Raw genomic sequence first — 1,376 nt, forward strand, 5'->3', positions numbered from 1 at the left:
GGAGGGGTGGAGGGGCTCACGTTTTGAAAGGGGTGTCGGGGGTGGAAAAAGGAACGGGTTTGTTGCTTGTGCGTTCTGGGGAACACCAAGGCAGGGCCGCGTTTAGGAGGAGGGGATGCGGAGGCCTCCACGCGGCATGCGCCGTTGCGGGCGGCGGCTGTGCCCAGCGCCTCCCCATGATGCTCCCCGTGTGCAACCCCGCGTTGAAAATCAGGTAAGAGGTCGCACCTGCGCCCCTGTCCAGGACATCTCCCCAAGCCTGCCCTCCCCTGCCCTCACCTCCGCCACCAAGACCCTAGGTACCCCCCCACCAGGCCGCCAACCTCCTCGGCGGCCCGTCGCCCCCTCATGCTGCCCGTTGCCCCGCCCAACCGGAAGGCGAACCAGCGCCACAGCACGGCGCATCCGGCCCCCTAGAGCCAGGTCAAAATGGCTCTCCCCTTTCAAGAACCAAGATGTCCCCACCTTGTCGAACACCGCTGCCCCCAGCTCCTCCGGCCGGTGCTCCAGGAAAGCCACCACCGCCGCCAGAAACACCAGAGCCGCGTCCGCGTCGCTCCACACCTTTTTTGATCGACGGGGATTGCGGGAAGGCAGGTGGGACGCAGGGCAAGGGGCGTGCGTGGGTGGTCGCGTGCGCTCAAGGGGGGCCGAGGGGGCGGCTCCCGCGGCAAAGGCGGCGCGCGGTGGCAAGCGACGGCGCGAGGTCCCCGGCTGGATACTGGGTGGGTGCGCTGCGCTGCGCAGATGGCAGCTGAAAATGGCTGGAAAACAGGCAAAGCATCCGTTCCAATGTTTCTTGTTTAGAATATGAACCTCCCTCAACACACATACTCACATACACGCGCATACACACACATACTCACATACACACATACACACACACAAACACACACACACACACACTTACCTCGTGGTCCCCGAGTCCCAGGGCCCGCGCCACACCGCCGCCGCCGCCGCCATGGCCCGCTGCCGCCGCTGCGGCCGCCAGCACCCGTTCGTCTGCCGCGGCCGCGTCTGGCAGCAGGTGGTCGAGGTTCAGGGGCGTGGGCGGCCGCCGCAGCTTCCACAGCTCCTGGGGAGTGGGTGTGGATGTGTGCGTTCGTGCGCACGTGCGTGCGTGCGTGCGTGCATACGCGTGCACGGGCGTGTGTGCGTGCGTGCGTGCATGCGGGCGTGCGTGCGTGCCTGTTGATGTGTGTTGGTGTGTGTGTGTGTGTGTGTGTGTGTGTGTGTGTCTGTGTGTGTGCACGCGCGTGTGCGCACGCATGCGTGTATGTGTGCGTGTGTGTGTGTGCGTGCTTGTGCACCTGCGGGCTCCCATTGAACCCAGCTGCCCCGCCAGGTGGCAGTCCTCCCCCGCTCCCCCCCCCCCC

At 66.2% G+C, this 1,376-nt stretch overlaps 1 protein-coding gene across 1 annotated transcript in view; it reads right to left on the minus strand.

Moving 5' to 3' along the window:
* Positions 1-275: 275 nt before the first annotated feature.
* Positions 276-1,376, minus strand: part of MNEG_11102 (ubiquitin-like 1-activating enzyme E1 B) — a gene marked incomplete at both ends in the record, with an annotated part of 3,937 nt that continues 2,836 nt past the window's right edge. Inside the window, 3 exons of the mRNA XM_014040425.1 lie at positions 276-413; positions 466-564; positions 911-1,075. Of these exons, the coding sequence (XP_013895879.1) occupies positions 276-413; positions 466-564; positions 911-1,075 (402 nt within the window). The remainder of the gene's footprint in view (positions 414-465; positions 565-910; positions 1,076-1,376) is intronic.

Source organism: Monoraphidium neglectum (genome assembly GCF_000611645.1).
Source record: "Monoraphidium neglectum strain SAG 48.87 unplaced genomic scaffold scaffold02592, whole genome shotgun sequence".
NCBI lineage: Eukaryota > Viridiplantae > Chlorophyta > Chlorophyceae > Sphaeropleales > Selenastraceae > Monoraphidium > Monoraphidium neglectum.